The sequence below is a fragment of the Camelus ferus genome, chromosome 5 (assembly GCF_009834535.1).
Source record: "Camelus ferus isolate YT-003-E chromosome 5, BCGSAC_Cfer_1.0, whole genome shotgun sequence".
Taxonomy (NCBI): domain Eukaryota; kingdom Metazoa; phylum Chordata; class Mammalia; order Artiodactyla; family Camelidae; genus Camelus; species Camelus ferus.
This window is the reverse complement of record NC_045700.1, coordinates 95,909,559-95,925,171: the sequence shown is the minus strand read 5'-3', so window position 1 is coordinate 95,925,171 and position 15,613 is coordinate 95,909,559. Positions and strand designations below refer to the sequence as shown.

At 56.6% G+C, this 15,613-nt stretch overlaps 1 protein-coding gene and 1 long non-coding RNA gene across 8 annotated transcripts in view; one reads left to right on the top strand and one right to left on the bottom strand.

Annotated features, from left to right (window-relative positions):
- The window catches only part of HDAC4 (histone deacetylase 4), a 270,795-nt gene that overhangs the window by 121,426 nt on the left and 133,756 nt on the right, over window positions 1-15,613 (top strand). For 5 of the 7 annotated variants that reach the window (XM_032480677.1, XM_032480678.1, XM_032480674.1 and 2 more), the window contains one exon: window positions 14,031-14,102. The exons of the other annotated variants lie outside the window; for them this stretch is intronic. In XM_032480677.1, coding sequence (XP_032336568.1) covers window positions 14,031-14,102 — 72 coding nt within the window. The remainder of the gene's footprint in view (window positions 1-14,030; window positions 14,103-15,613) is intronic. 7 annotated transcript variants of the gene reach the window in all.
- On the bottom strand, window positions 929-4,789 carry LOC116663829. Its single transcript, XR_004320201.1, has 3 exons — window positions 4,600-4,789; window positions 2,016-2,106; window positions 929-1,482 (listed from the first exon to the last, which is right to left on the bottom strand). It is a non-coding gene; the product is annotated as an uncharacterized LOC116663829 (long non-coding RNA).

Genomic DNA, 15,613 nt, shown 5'->3' with positions numbered 1-15,613 from the left:
GTACCCAGCCCTCCGGAGGACCCGGGAAGCTAGTTCTGTGGGAGGAAGGGGTGCGCTGTGGGACTTAAGCACGAAGTGGCCTCACGTGCACACGGACACCCCTGAACGACGGGCAGTCCTCTGCAGCGGGAGCGCGTCCTCCAGGCCGAGAGGGGCACACGTGCGTCGTGGGGCGAGTGACGGCGTGGTCATGGCTGCGCACGGCCTGCCTGGGAGACTCCAGTCTCTCCGCACAGCAGCTAAGGTGCTAACAGCTGAGCCTTTGCCGGGTGGGATTTGGGTGTCCCCTTCTTGTTTTTATGAAGTTAGGCTTTAAAAAACTAAGAACTTCGATACAGTTTTACAGACAACATGCTGGATATTCTTAGGCAGTACAAGAATGAAAGAAAGCGAGACTTCCTGAGATGGGGCAGAGCTCAGCTGGGAGCACCGCTCCCGCCCTGCGGCAGGCCCTCTGCCCGCAGCCGGCCCACCGCGGGCGCTTCTGTGAGCGCCACGCTCCGGAAGGGCCGGGTACCTGTGAGGAGGCCCTCTTCCAAGTTGCCGGCTGCATCCGCAGGTTGACTCGAGATGAACGGTGGGGTGCACAGTGGAGGGGGTACCGCGTGGGCAGAGGAGGCCCATTTCTGAGTCCTGGATCCGGCAGCCCCTCTCCTGGCCTGATTCCCGAGCCAGTCCTCTGCTGTCTTCCTTTGGCCGTGACCTCTGGCAGCGGGGGTCCTGCTGGAACGGGACAGTCCTGTGTCAGGCGCCGAAAATGATCCTTCTCCTCCAGGCTGCAGGCAGGGGGCAGAGCCTGGCAGCTTCCGGGTGAGAAGCTCTTTTCCTGGACCTTCCAGCATCAGGCCCTTGAAATACACTTCTCCTCGGAGATGTCACACGTCCCTGCTGAGCATGAGCCCTGGAACCGGCGGGACTCCCAGGGCTCCCTCACCAGTGGCCTGCAGTTCAGGACCTTGTTTTGATTCTGCACGTGCTGCTCCTGCCCCTGGACAAGCTCCTGCAGTCTCGAGCCCGTGATGGTCCCCAGCAGCAGATGGTGACCGGTGTCCACCCTGCAGAGCTGCCCTGACAGCTACGGGGAGGGTGGGCTGTTCTTGGGTCACCCAGCATGAGTGCCTGGTCACACTGGTACAGCCTACAGTTCACTGTCGCCCATCGCCCACTGGTTCTGGGGAGGGCCCAGAGCCCAGGATGAAACGGGGATGTTGCTTGGATGTGTCCTCCGCACCCGTGGCCCCTGACGGCGGACTCTCAGCCTTTGTCGGCGTGGGGGTGCCAGCGCCCGGTGCCAGGCTCCGGACAGCGTGCTCGCCAGGGAAGTGAGGCTAAGCCAGGACGTTTCATTTAACGCGAGGACACGTGTGCAGCCCAGAAGAAAGCGTACAGCATCTTCAGAGTGTGACAGGTGCTCAGCTGCCCTGGGAGGTGCCCGCTCTGCAGCGCACGGCAAGGTCTCGTCCTCCAGGCGACGGCTAAGTTCTGAAACAAAGAACCTCCATCAGACAGTGCGTCTCAGTAACGGACAAGAGACACGAGAGCCGGCTAGGTCCGTGGAGCCTGCTGGCACCGCGGGGGTGACTTTGTGGTTTCTGGGGGACAATGTGTTGTCTGAGTTCCTGTTTTTCCCTTAGTGGCTTCCCTAGAGGACTTACTATTCCAGAAGAGCGCACCCACCCAAGATGCTGGTGTTGGGAGGGCGGGAGTCGGGACAGCCATGAAGAACGCTGCTAAGCTTCCACTTACAAAACGAGTAAGTCCCAGGGGTGCTGTGTACAGCACAGGGAGCAAAGTCAGCGATGTTGCGACGACTTTGTGTGGTGACGGATGGTAACGGCTTATCGTGGTGAACGCTCTGTAATGTGTAAAAATGTCAAATGACTGTGGCACATCTGAAACTAATACAATGTTGCAAGTCAATTACACTTTAATTAAAAGTAAATCAGTAAAAAGCATTTCAAGGAAAGAATGCGTTAAGGATGGAGGTGGCGGGGAAGAGCAGCTCACGGACTTACCGACTGGAAAGACGAGTGGAGCAAACCGAGTGGAGATATTTACTAACTGGAGTTTTGAACCGATGGCAGATCCTGAGCTTTTTTTTTTCTCCTGAGAAAATAATAGAGGAAGGGTCAGGGGAGGTTTAGAAGCTGTTTGCTCTCCAAAGTGACGAGCAGGTCTCCCAGAATGAGCAGGGTCAGCGGTCTATGTCCTTGGTTTCCTGTCTTCGCCCCCGCACGAGCCCACCCGCCCAGCGTTTCCCAGACTCTCTTAGCTCCGCGAATGGCCTTGCCTCCCATGTGGCTACTGGAAATTTACAATGGCTGCCTTCCACACAGATCCCGAGTCAGCCCACTGGCCCAGCTCCGTGCAGCCGCCCTTCTCTGGGCTCCTGGCTCTTCTCCCAGCTTCCGTTCTCCCTCTTTGGGCCCTCCTGGCCCTGGTTGATGTTCTGTGCAGCAGCAGAAGTGAGCCTTTAAAACACACGTCAAAAGACAGTCTCACAGTGGCCTTCAGGTGCCGCTGCCTCCCTGACCCTGTTTCTCTCACTCCGACCCGCTGCACGGACCCCACCAGGTGTGCTCCACCCCAGGCCCTTTGCACGTGTTGTCGGATGCTCTTCCTTGGAATAGTTTACATGATTCCTTCTTGCCTATCATTCAGGTGTCTGCTCAGATGTCACCATCTCACAAGGGCCTATCTAAAGGAATAAACCTCGTCACCCCCTGCCCATGTGATTTATTTCCAGCACACGATGCCATGAGAGCTGTTTATGGTCACCTCCTCTACGCTAGTGGGAGTTTGGGGTTCCGGGACTTGGTGTTACTCAAGGTTGCACCCTGGAGTTAATGACAATCAGTAACTAGTTCCGTTGAATTTGCTCAATGGATGGATGATGTGCCAGAGACCTTGCAGCCCGATGGGCCAGAATGGGGAGGCGGGGCCTTGGCATTCCTGGCCTGACCGTGCCGTCCTTCACCATCTCTCTGGCCGACCTTCTTTGTCTTTAAAAGGCAGATGATCATAGTATTTTTGCCGTTCTTCTCCCGGCTGTGGACTGACTGAGCTGATAGGAATGAAGACTTACATGAGCGTCTAAGTCATAAAAAGTGGCTAATTGGCTAATTGGCTGTTATTTCTGACTTAGAATGTCAGCTTCAGTCACAAAAAATGTACGTGAAATATGCTTTCCATGAATTGAAGCAAATACTGTCCTAAAGAGAGCTGGGGAGAAAGTCTTTAACCCCGAGATGCTGTGGCCACCGCACCCGGTCGGCAGGCATTGCGGACGAGACCCAGGGGCGCGGGTCCCTCGGGCAGCCGCTGCTGGGCCAGTCCGGCGGCTCTCAGGCCCTGCAGCCCCGGGGGTGAAGCGTTACTGGAGCCTGCCAGGTGCTCGGTCACTCTGAAGCGGTGCATGAAAGGGGACGGCCCACAGGATCCTTTCCCGTACAGACAGCAGCAATGCTTGTGAGGCCAGCAGGCCCTGGTCTCCGCCTCCCGCCTCCTGGGGCGTGGTCCCCGCGGACACTCTCCAGCCACACACTCAACATCCGCGCGGACTTTCTCCAAATGGCCGTTGGGGCTTACTGTTTTCAGTTAATGACTCACTTCTCGTGAGCTGCTTATTAAAATGTACCCATTTTCCAGCTTCCTGTCCCTAACCACAAACGCCTTCCAGCTAATTTTCAGGGCCCAGCAGTGTGGAAAGTGTTCTGGGAGGCTGCTCCATCCACCACGTGGCTTCACTTGCTGACTCACATTTTCAGGAGATGCTTCTGCCCCGATCAGATGTCCCGGTGTGGGATGGGACGTGCGTTCTCTGCGCAGGCGGGACTGCGCGCCGGTGTCGCAGAGGTGCCGGGGTTGCGGGAGAGCGTGTTTTCTGCCTTGCCCGTTATGTGTGTTATTTTATTTACTCCTGTGTTGGTTTACATTCCACTTAAGTCACGAGGAAACTGAGTCCGAGTTTAAGCCACATGATCACAACTGAAGCTCAGTGTGAGGTGGAAGCCAGCCTGTCCGACCCTAAACCCCGGGGCCTCAGGACACAGCCTGCTCCCACGCAGAGGCCCCTCCGTCTGGGTGAGGGGGTGAACTCAGGTGGGAATTGTGTTCCTCAGGTCACCCGACAGTTAGGAGGTGTTAGTTCAGAAAACAGGACATCTGCAGGGGACCAGAAGCAGGGGCTCAGCTGACCCGGGTCTGCCTCTGGATCTGCCCCGCGTGCAGGTTGCTCCGAGCAGCCGGAGAAAGTGTGGTTATTGACAGGTAGCCGCCAGGGCGAGTTTCCCGTCCCTGCTGGTGGGGTGTGACTTGTCGCTACTAATGTGATCGCGGGTGTGTATCCAGAAACGGTTTTGTCTCAGTCCTGGAGATACGGGTTCCCTGCGTGCTCCCTGGGGTTCTCTTACTCAGAGGCTGAGAGACCTGCCCATTTTGCTCTGACGTTACTTCCCCCCCTCCCCAGGCCCCCAAGTGCTCTGCAAAGCAGCGCGGAGTGGCCCACCCGGCCCCGCCCTGCGGGGCAGCCGGATGCCCTCCCTCTGCTCGGAGGGCGGGCGGGCCAGGACGTGTTCTCCGATTTTCTAGCTCACTTACCAACGGCGGAGCTGGGCCTCCGCGTGGTGGGAACAGCTGGGAGCTGGTGTCTCACTGGGGAGGGGGAAGGAGGACCATCCGGAGACTTGCTGAGAAACTCCCCCCAGGAAGTGCTGCCGCGGACCTGGGAGGACCAGGGCGGGCAGAGCCGGCTCTGTCTGGCCTGCAGGCGGCGGCCCGCGCGGCTGTGCTCCCGCACCCTCTCCCTCGTGGCTCCCGTGCTGGTCCTTCCCTGGCTGGGCCGGCCCCTCCCGGTGTCCTTCCCCGCCGCCAGAGCCTTCTGTCCGGTCGTCCCTCTGAGAGGAGCGGCCAGGTGTCGCTTCCCCGCTTTTGAAATTTCCCAGAGAAGAGTCCCAAGTGGCAGGCCGCGACTCTTCCCCCGCCCCCGGCTCCAGCCTCTCTGCCTGGGGTCCGAGGATCTGGAGCAGAGGCCGCTTGGACATCTGTCCTGTTTGCCTGGACTAAGTCTTTGGTGTCAGAAGGTGGGCCCTGCTGTGTGAGTGAGCCCCCGCCACCCCACGTGGACCCCGCGCTCCAGGCCAGACAGGCCAGGGTGTGTGCCCTGGCGCCGGGGCTGGGCTCAGCGCGGCATCCGCTGGGCCCTCCGTCCTGCTCAGTGTCGCAGCTCAGATGCCCAGGACGTGTTTGCTGAGTTGTGTGTGAGCTGGGAGGGTGGGCCTGCCGGCACTGCTAGGGGCTGGCAGTAAACCGGAGAGTGTCAGGGTATCAGGGAGAGAACTGGGGAGAATGAAGACTTAGCAGGTCCAGCAGGCACCTGCCATTGACGACAAAGCCAGGGCTTGTCTTGCCAGCTCTCAGAAGCTCTTTTATCGGGAAGAATGTCAAACCCGTACAAAAGAGATCTTGACTCCCAGTCACACGGTGAAACCCCCTGTGCCCCTCAAAACCCTGAGCCTTTGGACCACCCCCACCTCCCCAGCTTTATTTCCTAGAGAATTTAAAACAAATCTCAGATGCCACATAAAGACTTCAGTGTGTGTTTCCAACAGAAATAAACCCATTATCACACTCCCCAGGATGAATAATAATTCCCAAACATCTTCTTGTATCAAGCTATGTTCCCTTTTTGCCAGTTGTGTTAACAAAATGCCTTTTTCCAGCCATTTGTTGAAATCAGGAGGCAGACCTAGGGACTGGGTGTCCCCTCTGCAGTCTTCAACCTGTAGCCCGTGCCCCCGCCGCCCCGCCACCCCCACCAAGGAGCTGGGGCGTCTGTCCTGCAGAGTCTCTCCCCACACTGACTGGTCACAGCCTCCTGGTGTCCTTTGAACATGTTCCCGTAAACTCGTATTTCCTATAAACTGGCAGTTTGACTTTCAGAGGCCAAGAATGCCTCAGATCATCCCTGACCTTTTCAAAGTCTGCCCAGCTTTCCTGAAGGAAAAACAGTGTTTAGCAAAAACAGCAGTGTGCCTCTCATTTTCACTTTCTCTGATAAATGCACATAAGTTGTGTTGGACATGCCTCAAGAATTCATAACACTTACCTCATTAAAGTTTAATTCCTATTAATGGGCACACACAAGCTTTATTATAGAACTTTGCTATTTTTCCATAACTTGCATGATGCAGAGGAGAAACATTTAATGGGTTGGAATGCTGGAGGCTCTTAGCAAAACTCACGGGGGAGGTGTCCGCCTGGTGGGCCAGTGCTGGTATGGGGGGAGGGGGCACTGCTGTATGTGGGCTGGGAGGGAGGGCAGGCCCGTGATGCCAGAGGGGTGGGGGGCCTTTCAGCAAAGGAGGGGGGCTGGGGGGCCGAGTCCTGCTGGGGAGGGAGCGTGAGACCGCTCTGGGGTGTTCACGTCAGGGGACAGGCCGGGGGAAGGTGAGCGTTCTGCTGACCTGAGGAATCATTTCCGTCTCTGAGCTGTGACATTTTATGACTGAAATGAACAAGGGGGTCAAACTTCCAGTGGGAGGATTCCAGGGCCCCACAGGCCAGGTGCAGGGAGTGCCAGCCTCACCTGGACATCGAGGGACACCCCACGAGTTCCCCGCTGAGTCACAGCATGGAGGGGCCCTGCACCCCTTCGCCCTGCTGGGTGGTGGGTGAGCCTGGGTGTCCCAGAGCTGCCTCCCTTGCAGCCAGGCCTCCGAGCAGACGGGCTGTTCTTCTTATAAAGTCTAACTGGTTTTTAAAAAACTTTTTTTCTTCTGAGTTTAACAGCAACACAAATATCCCAGCGCAAGATCTCTGCCTCTTCTCCTTAAGTTAGTTTGTAAGGACCCAGGGCTTCCGTCCTGTGGGAGCCCTTGGGTGCTTACGATTCAGCGTCCTCACACTGAGTGACACACCTTCCCCCTGAGGGAGCCTCTGTCTCTAGCCTGTGTGCAGTTCCAGATTCGAAAGCCACCTCCTTCCTGACAAAGGCCCCACGTCCAGGAAACGGGGCCACCTCGCCCTTCAGACCCTCCTGCTCATCACAGACGTGACGGAGACTTCAGGGCCCGAGGGGCAGAGGGGAAGCCCAAACCCAGACATTTACTAGGGAGGAGACTCCGTTCCTTTGCAGACCTTCTAGCAGGTTCCCTGTTAGATTTTCACTCGCAGCAGGGGAGGGGAAACAGTGGGAAGGGGAGGGGTACCATCATCCTTACTGCTAGGACATATGCCAGCTTCCCGCCAAGCCCTTAGGTGCGGACTTCATTTTCACCCAAACCTGCAGAGACGCACAGTGAGTCGGAGAAATGCAGGCGGAGGGGCCTGGCCCCACAGCGGCCCCGAGCAGCAGCTGGGGTTTCTGGCCGAGCCCTGCCCCTCTGCTCCCTGACTTCTGCCTTCTCCCTGGGGACCCAGAGCCCCGGCTGCCCTCTGTCCCCTGGGTTCCACGCTGCCTCCTTGGGAGCGGGCGCACCCATCCTGACTCCTGAGAAGCAGCGGGGAGGGAAAGGTTGGGGTGTTCTACAAGGGTGGGCTGTGCGTGGTGACTTTCTCCCAAAGAGTGTCGTGGGGAAAGGGAACATAAATGCACCTTTGCAGCGGGGAGGCCGGCGGACACAGGCCAGCCAGGCGGTCAGGGTCACATCCGTGGTGCCGTTTAGTGGGTTGTGATATCACGTGACGGAAGTGGCTTCACCTTTGTTGTCTCCCTGCTAAAGTCACCACCCCGGGCCAATCAGGACGGTGTCGGGCGAGTCCCAGTTGAGGAACATTTGACAAAACACCTGACATGTACATCCTCTGAGGAACTGTCATGCCCAGAGGCGCCCGGGGAGATGTGATGAGTCAGCGTCATGTGGAGTCCTGGGTGGTCCTGGGACGCAGGAGGGCGTTTGGGGAAAACTGGGGAAACCTGAGTAAGGTGTAGCCTTCAGTTAGCGATAGCCCGAACGTACTATTCAACGTAAGACATCCACTGCAGGGGACGCGGGGTGCGGAGTGCGTGAGAACTCTGTACTGGTTTTTATTTTCCTGTAAATCCACAGCTGTTTGAAAATAAAAAGTTTGCATGGAAAATAAAAGTGGATAGGAAAACTGGCTGGAATGGAGACTTTAAGTTATTCCTGCTGCCGAATGCCGACGATTCCGTGAGTCTGCAAATGGGCTCTGGGAGGAGGACAGGTGTGCTCTGCTGTCACAGAAGGCGGGTGACAGATAGCTCTGGCACCCCCATTTCAGTTTTTTGACCTACATTAAACAAGCCCCACTAAGCACATTTCAGAGTATTAATTTTTCCAGTTCTTTTTATGTTCTTGACAAAGGGAGCGAGTGTAGAACTAAGGCTGAAAGGTGGGGCGAGGTCTCCAACTGTTTGGAATCAAAAGTAGAAAAGATTTCAGACCTCGCTTGACTCCCTTAATATCTGAATGGCTTTATTCTTTTCCTTTGTCTCAAAACTCACTGGATCTGACCTAGTTGGTTTATCCCAGGAATGTAAAGGTGGTTTGACACGAGAAGAGGAAATTACCAGAAGGAAGGGGAAATTATTTAATAACATGAATTGATGCAGAAAAGCTTAACAAAATGAAGTGACACATGTATGATTTTAAACTAGTCTTGACAAGGTGGGTGTACAGGGTCTTCCTTTACCGAATAAAGTTGTTTGTCAGAAACCTGCATCACCCACCGCACTCACGGGTGAGCCAGTGACAACGTTCCCGGCGGGACCGGGAAGCAGACAGGGCTGTCCCCTTTCGCTGGTTTTGTTCAGTAACGTGCCGCGGGTCTCAGCCAATAGAATAAGGCAAGAAAAAAGAATTAAAGGCACCTGGTCTGGAAAGGAGGAACAGACTCATCACCAGAGGTGACGTGATTCTGCATGTGGACAGTTCGGAATAACCAGCTAAATGAGTGGAATGAACGTGAGCTTAGCAAGACGCTATAGTTCAAAGCCAGTCTATGAAAATTCAGTGTGTTTCCGTGTACCAGCAAACAGAAATTGAAATTGAAAATACTGTATGTAGTACTTAATATATCAAGTATCTGGTAGTAAACCTAAAGATGTTCAAGATCACTACACTCAAAATTCCAAAGCATTTTTGAGAGAAGTGAAGTGCTATTCCTTGTTCATGGACTGGGAGACATAATATTGTTAAGATTCTGTTCTCCCCAAATTCCAGGTACAGTGCAGTCCCAGTCAGAGTTTCTTTTTCTTTTTCCTTTTTTAATGGGGTGTGGGACTTCATAAGCTGACTCTAGAGGTTATGTTGGGTGAGGTCCAGAATGGCCCAGGACGATTTTGAAGAAGGCAGAGATTCTTCCCTTGTCGAATGTTAAGAATGACTGTAAAGTTATGGCAGTTAGTGTGACTGTTGGCACAGGTATGAACAAACTGGCCGAAAAGGCAGAGATCTGTCTTGTAACAGAACTGATACTGCTGATGAGCAGGTAAAGGAAGACGTCTTAATAATGGTGATGAGACGCTTGGCTGTTCTCATGGGAAAGAAGCCAAAACATCAAAAGCCTGCTGTACGTCATATAAAGAGATCAATACCAGAGCAAGGAGAGACTTACACATAAAAGGGAAACCACAAACTTTCAGATGACAATACGGGAAAACATGTCTGCAGCCTCCCGGTAGGGGAGGACTTCTTCAACCTGACACCAAAAGCGAAAGCTTTGAAGAAGGACTGATAAACGTGACCTTAGAGAAGGAAGCCGTGGTCTCTGACAGGCTGTCGGCAACATGTGACTGGTAGAGGGGTGCTGGTCACGGCTTTTAAAGAATTCTCCTGCATCAGGGAGAAAAAGGCAAATGACCCGGTTTTTTTAAAAGGGCGAAGACGAATTCAGAACAGCGCGTAAACGTGTGAAAGGTGCTCTGTGTCGCGGGTCCTCGGAGCAGACGAATCTTCATGAAGTAGCCGTCATCCCCACCAGGGCAGGGTGTGCGCTGGTGTGGGGGGGGGCAGGAGGCTCTCTCCCAGTTGTGACCATCACACACTCCCGCGCTCCTCCCTCCCCATCTCTTACAACCATCTGTATGTGTTTCACGTACTGTTTTAATTAGTCCAAGAAGTGCAATCCCTTATGGGCACTAAGATGGAGATCCTCTTTAACTATGTACATTAGGGAAGGGGTTGAGCCCTTTTATTCAGGTCTGTAGTTTAGGCTTTATTTTTCTGTCCTGTAGATGGTGGGCGTTGTCATGGAAATGGCTGCAGTATCCACATCACGCCAGGACTCACCGGTGGGCTGTGTGAGGCCTGGCCTGCCTGCTCTGGGCGGTGAGGGGTGGGGGGCTCAGTCATCCCCGGGGGCGGGCAGCCGTGCAGGGCGTCACCGTGTGGCTTACAGCCTCCCGGGGCCTCCCTGGACCTGTGTCTCTGGGACATGCTTGATTCTTTCAGTGGGTTGCAGAGAAGATTCTGTCTTCCTGTTCCCAGAAATGTTGAAAATCTGGACCTAAAAATTGGAAAGCATGAATTATGTGTGATATGCTTTTCATCCCCAACTTTGTCTTTTTTCTGGTGTTTTCTTTCTTCCTTTCCCTTCTGTCTTTCTTTTTGTCTCTTCTTATCTTTCCCTACTTTCTGCCCTCTGTGTCTTTATCCAGATTAGGGCAGATTCCTAGGGGCTGGGGGAAGCCGACCTTTGTGACGACGTCCCGGTGCCGGGGCACAGATCCAAGTGAGTCACCTGTCGCCGCGGGTCTAGTTTAGGCTCCTCTCGGGTCCAGCTGAGACAGAACCAGGTTCTGGGGTGCTAAGTGCATGGTCTTGGGGATGGTGCTCGGCCCCGCAGGGCTGTCTCCCCACTGTGTAAAAGGTGGGAAGTAGCCAGATGAGTCGGAAGTTAGGTTCCTTTGGCTCCAAAGGCTGTGAATGTACAGAGGGCCGCCCTGCGTGGGACTCTGATGGGACTCCGAGAGCCAGGTGTGCCGCCAGCTGGGGAGGGCACTGAACCACAGCAGGCATCTGTTGGGGTGAGGCTGGGACTCATAACCTCCAAACGGATGCTTTCCTCCGCAAGCGCGGTGGCTCCTCTGCCGTTGCGTGTGCAGCCGTGTGCTGCGTGCTCACTGATGGCAAGTCCTGTTGTGGGGGGACATGGAGGACACCCGTGCTCCCTGCTCCTCCTCTGCATGTGTGGCTCCCCTTCCAGCTCCCCGAGCGCACTGCGGTGCCATTTGAGGACGCCAAGTCCCACGGTCCCATCCAGTGGAGTTTCCAAAATTAGCTTCTCAAGTGGAGCGAGATGAGGGAGAACCCGGCTTGCAGGGGTGTTTCGCGGCCAGGAGGAAGTGCTGCTTTGAGTCCCTTCTGCGCTATGCTCCGTCTTGGGTGCACTCTGCCCCGGGCTGCGCGGTCACGTGCTGGCGGGGCACTCACGTTGGGTTCTGCACCGTCTTTCCCGGCCCCATAGCCCCGCTCCTTCAGATGCAGTCTCCGTATTCCTGCTCTGTCCCGGGGTTCTATCTGCTGCACTCCCTCAGGACTGTTTGACGAGCGCTGAGACTTGGGATTGGGTTTGGAAGGCCGCCGGTCGTATCTGGCCCTGGCACCGGCTCTGGTCCCCGATGCAGAGCGACGATGCGGCCTCAGCGTCCTGATGCCGAGTCAGAAGGGTTTTCACTCCAGATCAGAAATTTCTAAGTCTGACGTCAGCCGACAAGATGTGAAGATGGCAGGGTCGGGCGTGAATTTATGGTTGTTCGGTTGCCAGCCAGCCTCAGCCTGGGTGGGGGCACCAGCAGCTCCCCTCCCAGTGACCGGGCAGCGGGGACTGAGCTGCAGGCCCGCCCGTGGCAAGCCCCGCTCTCCCCCGCCGGTCGCCGCCGCTGGTGCTCCAGCTAGTGCGTACCTACGACTGATTCCTTTCCGGTGACTCAGAGGGGCAGACCGTGACCCGGGCCCAGAGACCCAGACGAGCCGGCCGTCTGTGTAAGACCCCGGGGAGACCCTCCGCCCGCGCTGATAGCACGCGTCTGACTCGAACGCGGAGTCGGCAGTGTTGAGATTGGATGCGTCTTCCTGCCTCCGTGTGGGTGAAGGTGCCGCGTTACCAGGCATCACTGTGCCTGTGGCTTTGGAGTAAGCAGTGGGCTGGGGCGGACGTAAGCAGCCCAGCCGCAAGCTCCAGGAAAGGCCTTGCTGGAGCCGCGGTGCTGGCCCCGGGGCCTCCTCTCCAGCCCGTGAAGCTGCAGTTCCCTCATTGGTGAAGGCTCAGGAAACTGCTGGTCGTGGGCTTGCCATACTGGTCTGTTCTGGAACTTTGGCTGGACACCGAGGGGACGACTGTGGAGGAGGCCAGACCGGGGCGGGGGCACGGCGTGCGTGGTGGGAGGAGCCGGAGGGAACACCCCGGCTTGCTCAGGCCCAGCTGCAGGGCCAGCAGGATGGCTTCCTCTGCTCCTGGTCCCTGCCGTCAGAAAACTGCAGCTAGTTTAGTTTTTTCAAAAGTGCCTTTTGGTGTTTGGGGAAGTGTTTACAGTGAGATTAGAATTTTTAGAAATATGTATAGACTTTTATGAATTTTTTAGTTTTGAAAATGAAATTTTCATTTCATATATTCACTTTCGGGAAAAGGGGCTTGAACGTCCTCTCCATCGCCGTCTGGAGTCCTTGTGTGAGTGGCAGTGAAGCGGCTCATGGGGCGTGGTATTTGGGTTACAGGCCGGCTCAGGGCTGGTCGGGTGTCTCCGGGACAGCCCTCGGTGCAGACAGCTGGCTGACGGCTGGGGCCTGGTTTGCCTCCCAGGTGACTGTGGCGTCTGGTGCTTCTCCTGACTGGGCGAGCTGGACTGTCTTAACCCCAACCCGCGCCCCGCATCTTCTTAGAGCCATTTTGATATTTTGAAGTTGGCAGAATCAGGAAGGGGTGGCTGACGGTGGAGAGAAGACCCCAGGTCCCGGCGGTGGAGTCCCGGAGTGCACAGAGGCAGCTGGCACTGCAGGGGAGCAGGCCCGCGACGCCTGCCCCACCGCCCCCCTTCCTCGGGAGGGTCTGCAGGTCTCAGGAGACACTTCTGTGTCTCCTCAGGGTCAGGGTTTTTGTTCTGGCATTTGCACATCTCCAGAGATCCGCGGGGGTCACGGAGCCCTGCATTCGAAGGCCACAGGAGGTGGTGCCCGTTCTCGGTAAAAAGCAGGTTTTATCACAGTCAGCAGACTTGCTCTTGCTTGTTTCTGTCACGATTTGCAAGTCCGCTGGGGGCTGTGGCTGCTCTGGGAAAGCAGTGCTTTCTCCTTAAAATCAGTAACGACGTCTGTGATGACGCGCTTGTCACCGCAGGCGTTCCCACCAGTCGTTAGGAGCTAATTTTACACCAAAAGTGTGATTCCTGGAAGTTTTGTCAGCATTTCCTTTCTCGTCCGTCGGAGAGAGTATGGACGCTCCCCGGCGGTCTCAAGGCAGCCGGCGCCGGGTTCAGGTGGGGAGTGGGTTCCGATTCCACCTCTGCCATCAGGACAGTCGCGGGTGGACTTGGGAGGAGCGTGCCCGAGGTGCAGGTGCCTGGCCAGGTGTCTTCCCGTGAGAGCGGGTTTGTGTGTCTTCGTTGCCTTGACTGGCCCGCAGGCAGACTCACCGACAGCTGCTTCCGACGGGGCCTCCCCCGGCTGGGTTTCTGGGGCAGCCCGGCCAGTGGGCCAAGTCTGGAAGAGGCCAGCAGCTCCTCTGCTTTTATTGCCTTCGTGCTGTGGTCCCTACAGAAAGGCTGACTCCTGCTAAGTGCAGGTGGGGGGAAGGTGGTCGCCAAGCAGAGAAGAATCTCGATGGCTGGACAGATGCCCGCAGGCCGGAAACCGGTGGCCGCCCTGTTTGCGACGGGACTGTCCGGGTTATTGTGCAAAAGGTCCTTCATCTTTGGTTCCGTCAGTGGAAGTAACCCCCGGTGGATGACAAGGGAGAAGGACCCACTCGCGTCCGCCGTTGGCAGGGACGTGCTCCTTGCGGACTCCGAGCGTAAGGTGGTTTGGTTGAAATGCGAGCAGTTTCTGAAGCCAAATGCTTTCTCTGCCCTCCAGACGGACTTTCTGGCCGGGACCAGCCAGTGGAGCTGCTGAACCCTGCCCGCGTGAACCACATGCCCAGCACGGGTAAGTCAGCACGGCCAGCCCTGGGGGCAGCCGGCTCCCCCAAACGGGTGTTTGAGGCCCCGCCGTACTGGGGGAGATGGAGGGTGGGGTGGGGTGGCAGGCCCGTGGGGGTTGGGTGCTCTTTCCTGGGGTGAAATAGGCCGTCGGTTTTGTCGCTGAAATGGGCGTGGCTAAACGCAGTTCAGTGGCTGAGAAATGCAGGTCCTCTCTGTCCTGAGCTCCGGAGCTGTGTTCCTCCCAAAGGTGGGTCTGACTCCAGGCCCTGAGCCGCATGGGAGTCTGGGTGGAGGAGCTCTGGGCTCGAGCTGGGGACACGGGTGGACAGACCCTGCTGGTCCGGGGCCCCAGGCTCTTCAGGGGTGAACAGAGTCAGTGACGTTGTCCCTCGAGCAGCTCTCTGTGCTTTAATTAACAAAAGCCACCAGCTGTCGTAAATCTCTTGTTCCACGTGCAGTGTTTCTAGATACCATGATTTAGGCAAATCCACAAGGCCAGGGAAGCTTTTCTGTTTCTTTTTGTGAACCACCTTCCCCCCTCTTCTGAGGTTTCAGCTCAGAGCCCGTATGTCCATCTTCATGGGCTGTTTGGCCTCAGGGAGAACGAAGAGAGCACGTGTCAGCCCAGGGGTCGTAGGGGAGCCGTTGTCCTGGGTCCACACATACTCTCAGGCCCGCGCTTTGAGGGCAGCACGGCTGGACCCTTGCCCTCGCTGCGTCCTGAAGCTCTCTGTCTCTGGTTTTTGCTCCGTGGCACCTACTGGACCCGGCCTTCCCGTGGCCCTCCCCGCCCGCTCTCTCCAAGGGCAGGGCTGGCTGGGACAGGGAGGCACGCCGACCCCTGCCTCTGCCCCGGCCCCCAGCTGGCCTCCCTGTCGCCTCACCTCTCCCAGCCTCTTAAAAAGAAATCAGAGCTTGAAGCGAGGCTGGAAGTGTCAGAGAGGCAATTTCTTTCTCTGTGTAGTGATCCTCCGAGGCCCGCCAGGGATCGCTGCTGGCACCTCCCCAGACACGAAGCTGGGGTTGCGTGTCTCCGGTGCTCTCAGAAGGTGCCCGTGTCCCTGGGCCTGGCTCTGGCCTCCTGCGGGGTTGCTCCCATCTCCTCCCCGCTCTGTGCCCCGCCTCTCCTTCCCTCTCCGTCCCAGCTGCGGGCGGTGTCCTGGTTAACCCAGGGCCCTGGGGGCGGGGGGGAGGCGCGTTAATGTAGCTGACGAAGGTGCCCTTTGGCCTGTTTCAGCCCGTGTAGACGGTGCTGATTTCGCTTTCTCCGGAGTTCATTTTGCCGGTGTTGTTTTTGTCAAACACCGAATCTTTGTGTAACTTGGGCATCTTCGGACAACTTCCCGGTGCTCATCTGGGTGTGGGACGGAGGAAGAGATTTTTCAGTGGTTGATAGACTGAAAAGGTGGGTTCCAAGTGACCCGGAAGGAGAGTGGGCGCAGCCACTGCCCGGCCTGGGAAGCACGCCCTGCTCTTGAGCTTTCCTGTGGGACCCCCAGCTCTGTGTGGCCGTGG